This window comes from Macadamia integrifolia, chromosome 9, assembly GCF_013358625.1.
Source record: "Macadamia integrifolia cultivar HAES 741 chromosome 9, SCU_Mint_v3, whole genome shotgun sequence".
Taxonomy (NCBI): Eukaryota; Viridiplantae; Streptophyta; class Magnoliopsida; order Proteales; family Proteaceae; genus Macadamia; species Macadamia integrifolia.
In genome coordinates, this window is record NC_056565.1 from 26746791 (window position 1) to 26753292 (window position 6502).

The 6502-nt window shown below is 33.6% G+C and overlaps 1 protein-coding gene across 1 annotated transcript; it reads left to right on the plus strand.

Annotated features, from left to right (window-relative positions):
- The first annotated feature begins 207 nt into the window (after positions 1 to 207).
- On the plus strand, positions 208 to 2014 carry LOC122089658 (cyanate hydratase-like). Its single transcript, XM_042659369.1, has 4 exons — positions 208 to 528; positions 934 to 1005; positions 1387 to 1495; positions 2006 to 2014. The coding sequence occupies exons 1-4, from the start codon at positions 263 to 265 to the stop codon at positions 2012 to 2014; spliced, it is 456 nt and encodes a 151-aa protein (XP_042515303.1). The 5' UTR covers positions 208 to 262.
- The last annotated feature ends 4488 nt before the right edge of the window (positions 2015 to 6502 follow it).

The window sequence follows — 6502 nt, forward strand, 5'->3', positions numbered from 1 at the left end:
AAAAAAAAAAAAAAAAAAAAAACCATCATTCTACTGGTGGAACAAAGAGTTTAGTCAATGATGGAAATAAGAGATCATGATTCGTCCCTTAGGGAGTTTGTTTGGCTATTTCCATGACTGTTGCCACAGAAATAACCCATTTAAATTGGAGTGGAAATGGGGGAGAGGGCCATTCACAGAATTGAAGCACTGGTGCTCCTAAAAGCCAAAAGGGCAAACGAGAGTTGTAGTGTATTGTGGACTGTGGTGGGCAATAATAATAATGGAGAGCAAAGCAAGAGTGGTATCCAGTCTTCTTGCTGTGAAACAGAAGTCTGGTAAGAGTTATAGTGAGATTGCGGAGGAGACAGGACTGACCAATGTGTACGTAGCTCAGCTATTGCGGAGGCAGGCCCAACTCAAGCCTTCTACAGTCCCTAAACTTAAGGCTACACTGCCAGACCTCACTGATGACCTAATCCAGGAGATGATGAATCCTCCTATGAGGTCTTACGATCCTACCATTGTAATAGAACCTGCTATTTACAGGTGGGTTTTCCATATATGATTGATTCTCTATGCATGAGGTGGGTTTCATGTTATTTAGTGTTTAGTGATTTTAAGTCATGGACAGAGGTTCAAATTCATTTCTTGTTTGTGGGTTTCGCTCTTTGCTCCCTTGGGGATGTCCTTTGAGCTGTAGCTAGAGCTTACCTTTATTTGATTATATATATTTTCCTCTTTTTCAAAATAAAATCTGAGTATTTAGTGAATAAGATCATGTTCACTCAGTCAACGAAAAAAAATATCACCTTCACTCTCTTTATCCATGAGTTTTTTTTGGTAAGCTGAGGAAAATTTTATGAGGTATGAACTATTTCCTTTTGCTTAATATATTTGAGATCTTTCTTTGCTTGTGTATCTGTTGACTATTATATTTTTCTGATTCTATAGATTGAATGAAGCGGTTATGCATTTTGGTGAGAGCATTAAGGACATCATCAACGAGGATTTTGGTGATGGCATGTAAGTCATATTATCTTTCTTGATTTAAATCATTTTTTAGAGGGGGGTGGTTTGCTTCAGCCTTTTTAGTAAGTTCCCTTTATGAAATTTGAGTTTTTAAATGAGAGTTCATGTTAAATATTTGTAGATTTTCTACCATGTTGTTACTAAATCATCATGTTTCCTTGTTCACTTTGTCATGGAAAATGTAATCAGATCGGAGAAATTACTTTCAATCCCAAATATTAGAAGTCTTCATTTTATTTCTTCCCCCCTTCATTTTTAATGGATAAGCCTTCATTCGATGATTGAACAACTTAACCCGAATACATTGAGGTTCATTTGATTGAAGTTTTTATTTTTTATTTTTTTTATTTTTATTTTTTTCATTTTTTACTTTAGTATGTCAGCTATAGACTTCTACTGTTCCGTGGACAAAATTAAAGGTGTTGATGGGAAAGATCGTGTTGTTGTGACATTTGATGGAAAGTATTTGCCACATTCTGAGATGGTCAGTAATTCCTCTTTCCTTACTTTCATATTTTTTTCTTGGATAAAAAATTTATTCAAAAAGAAATATATTGAATTTTATTCTTAATTTATTTAGAAAAGTGATAATAAAAATATATGAGTTATTTTACATTGATCATGTATGAACTTAGAGGTTTAAAATCTTTAATTATAAGCGGATAGTTGTTGTCATTGTTGATGCTTTTCAAATTTCCCAGAATATGGTGTCAAGGATAAGGTTACAATAAAGTTGATGAAACACCTCTTTTTGCTGCTTAATTAAAAAGGCATTCACTTCTTCCTTGTAGCTGCACTTGTCTGCTTGATCCAAGTCTTTTGATGAATAAAACCCGTTAAGAGGGAACTATTATCTTTACAATGTAATAGTCTTTTTAATTTTTTATTTTAATTGAATAAAGGCCATTAATCTTATCTACACTTGTATGAAATTTTACCGAAAAGACTGTTACAGTTGTATTTGATGACAGTAACTTCATTTCCATTTTTGCAGTTATACTAATATTTCATTTCTTCTTCAAACAAATTGAATGTGGGCATTGGATCAGTTCTTGTAGTTATGCTAATCTTTTTTCACTTTTTGGAAAGGAGAAATGAATATGACAGGTAATCTTTTAGATTTCATAACTTGAGGTGGTCCTTGTCCCATAGCCAATTAATCATTCAAATTGGCTAGTTGTGAGTTTGAGTTGACACGTTCCATTATTTCTTGTTGGTTTTATGAAAGCGCTGTTTACTGTACGGGGGCTTCGGCCTAGGGACTATGACCACTACCATGGAGCACTATTTTTTCTTATTAAAAAAAAAAAAAAAATTAAGGTGCAAAACTAAATGATTACCATGTGGCATATAGTGATAATTGGCAAAGAATACTTTTGGTTAGGGGCGGGGTAAATATAGGTGTTAGTACATGCAGAGGATCCATTCTCCCGTTTCCTTCGATCCCCTTTTCTCCTCTGCCCTCTCTCCAATATTTTTTTCCTTTTTTCCAATTCACAAGATGGTGACACTTGTTCATTATGACGATGAATGTTGGCATGTACATCATGGTTGTTGGTTTTCTATCGAGTGGATCGGCACAAAATATCCAATCCGTTGACAGCTGCTCTAGATCACTGGGAATCGCGTACTCACTATAAACATTATCAAGATTACTGCTACTACCCGAGATTTTGATTTGTCGAGTCTTAGAGAAACCAACATACTCATGCAAGAGGGTTTCCTAAAAGGTAATGTGGACCTGTGCTGAGAGCGCATAAAAGCATAAACATCAGCGGAATTTCCTCCTTTTAGGGCGGTTGGGAGGTCATTTTGCTTCCCCTATGTCTAGGTGCAGGAGTCACGATGCCTTTCGAACTTCTTTTTTCCCTTTATTTATTGTTATGAGTTACAACCCCTTGTTTGCTATTGTAAGTGTGAGCAAGGGAATTTCACATTGTCAAATTAAATTAGTATCTTACGCACCAACCCAACAATGAAAAAGTATGAAGAGCATCATATAGAACCCACGTATTTAAATGAGAAGATAGGAGAGACTATGTAAGAGGGAAGTACACCAAAGCAGCGTGATAAGCAATTTTTAGTTACAAAAAAAGTAAGAAAGGGTTCTTTGAGCAAGCGACATCAGGGAGCATACTAAAGAAGTGTGACAAAAGGGTATCATACATAAGAGGGCTACGGGTGTCGGTCTGGTGCGATTTACTTTTGACAAGGTGAGATCAAAATTGAACCGAATAGCAATCAGACAAAATCAAAATCATTTTGTATTCGATTTGCCTTTATCGATTTCTATTCAATTTTCATTATCCAATCCACAATCAATTTACATGCGGTTTATAATGCCGGTTTCTCCTTTTATCCTTGATTCCTTCACCCAACCTATTTCCAATGCCCTCTACTCTGACATGATAAACAACCGATTCGATTCCTTTCATTAGCAGGTAGGATTTTGTTAATCCATTTTAATATAACCTATCATCTTCAATTTTATTCTTGAACATATATATTATATAATTAGTCCCATGATATTTTTACATATTTTATGTTTCAAGTATGATGCAAAAATTATTATTTTGTTGCTAAAGAAATCAATTTTTATTGATTAACCCAATTGATGCGTAGGTTAGTATTGAAGTGAAAGGTACCGGTTTCTATTCGATTCTTAATCATCGATTTTTCAGTGCAAATCAAAACTGAACCAGAAAAAGAACTTATAAAATCAAAACCAGATGATGATTCGGTTCAATTATTAATGGTCGATCGAAAAAGTAAATGCCGTTTTTTTTCTTGGTAAAATGTGTAGTTTTCTACCATACATAAAAATCTATTTCAAATTATAAAAATATTTTATGGAAAAAGGGCTTTTTCTGTTCCTGCAGGCCCTTCACTTGAGATCTAATTTTTTGGTAAGCAACGCATTTGAGATCATAGTTAGCAAATTCGGATTCGGGAATTATTCGGGCGAAGAATTATTCGAAATAATTCGATTGGTTAATTTAAGGATTCGATCAAAAAAGCGGACAAAATAAAAATTGGAGTTGGATTCGGATTCGAGAATTATTCAATTAAAAAAATAAAATTCGGGCAAAAAATTTGGATATTATTTTTATAGTTTATTGTATATTTTTTAAAGTAAAAAACTATGAAAAAATTGTCATTGTGCGATGGATGCAATGGTTATTGTAATCCAATTTCTATTCATGAGATAGATTAGGCCCCAAAACAGTGAAAACAAGATTACAACTACAATAAAACAAATAAATAAATTGACCACAAAAAATTTTCACTATCCTTTTGCTTGGATTCACAAGACCCATATTGCACTAAGACGCATTAATTTTTCAAAATTAAAGCAACAATATAAAAGAAGATTGATCAATACGGCGATATGAATCTGTCCTGATCCCCCGGAACCTCAAATTATCCATCAATGCTTGATATCTCCCCTATCTTAGGATGAACTAATGAAGTTATGAGAAAGAAATGAAACAAAGAGTAGATCCGTACAATTGTTACAAAAGAATTAGGTGGAGTAAAAAGATGGGAAGAAGGAGGCGGAAATTTGGGGGAGAAGAAGATGAAAAAAAAAAAAAAAAAAAAAACTATTTCGGTGGTGGGTACCGTGGGTTTCATATATGACGTTTTGTTTGTTTGTTTGTTTTTTTTTAATACTGTTTAAGTAGACCGAATAATTCGGTTTAATTCGATTCGGCCCAAATTATTTGTGTTTTAAAATCAAATTAGTAAAAAGCGCGTTTTTTACCGAATTTTATTTTTAATTCGGATTCGATCAGAATTTTTGATTTAATTTGAAAAAATTCTGTTTGGCCGAATAATTCGTGAATTATTCGGCCAAAGAATTATTCGGCCGAATTGTTAACTAGGTTTGAGATATCATGAAGCCCACTTTGTGCCTACTTGTCATATGAGTTGATAATAATGGGAGCTATACGCCAAAGGTGGCGCACGAGAATGACGGGAGAGGAGATTAAGAATGATCATTAAAGAGCCGGCTTCCAATATGATGTTCTGAATTATTAATAATTACTTTTTCCTCCCCTATATAATTGATGCTAAGGGTGTTAATTGATTTGATTTTGGTTTAAATGGTGTTGTTCGGTTTCGTTCACATTTATTTGGCTGAAATTAAAATCGCACCATTTACTAAACGGTTACATTTTTTGAAACCGTAACTATTTAGTAAACGGTTTCGATTCTACGGTTTTTAAATGGTTTTGGTTTTACCATTTTAAACGATTTATTCCATATGGTTAGCAATTGATTTGCTAGTTTATTCGCATGTTTACTAAAATTTACTTTTGATGATAAACGATTCAATCTTGAGAATATGAAATGCAAACCATTATGTTTTGTTAAAACAACCAAACAACTAAATAAACGAAAATATTATATTGAGAAAGTAAAATGCAAACAAAACTACTAAATACTAATGAACATCAGTAGTAGAGATGGATGATGCTAAAATAGGAGTAAAAGGTTCTAAAAATACATCTTTCAAGGCTTCAAATAATTCCTCTTCATCCGTCTCAACTATATAAAAGAAGAAAACAATTACTAAAAATATGAAACCAATGCCTAAAGAATTTCATATGAGGTTAAAAAAAAAAAAAGAATATTACTTTCAAAAGTCACATCATACATCTAATCACACAAGCATACCAAAGCTTCAAAATCCCAATCGTTTTTTACTTTAGGGTTTTTATCTTTTTGGAAATGATATACCAATTCTGCCCTTACCTTATTTAATCGTTAAACAGGTTAATTGGATCAGTTTTGATGGTTTAAACAGTTCGATTTTTATGGTTTCAATTCTGTTTGAAACCAACGGGTTAAACGGCTCGATTCGGTTTTGACCCCTTTAGCTAATCGGCCTAAACTTGAAACCATAATCAAACCATTTACTAAATGGTTTTACGATTTTGATCTAAATGACTCGGTTCAGTTTCAGTAAACGATTTCAGTTTCAAATTCACATCCTTAATTGATGCAATCATAAATTGTGGCGCATCAAATAATAGATCATTGAATTAATTGGTTCTTCTAGTGAAATCGATCTCATACAATTCTCCAATTGAGCCATTCTTGTTAAGGTCCAACTTACCAAGAACTTGCTCTAATCTATTCAAATTGATCGGTCCTATCTCTTAGTCACGTACTACCAATTAAGACAGTGACATCTACTTTATCCCCACTCTTCCTTTGGGTTTCCATTGTCTTTGGAGTGAAAATGACTTGTGGAGATCCATAGGGGTTATTCTCACTCAAAAAAAAAAAAAAAAAAAAAAAAAATCATATTGTTGTACATATATCATATATCTAACAATTAAGAACTGAAACAGGGTCGAATTGGCTGGACTTTTATAACACCGGCTGATCCTAAGTCACCTTAGCTGGGCCCAAGCCTGGCCTAGACGGGGCGTAAAAATTCAACCTTCGTAGTGAGTCAGGGCTGGGTTGACATTGATTAACC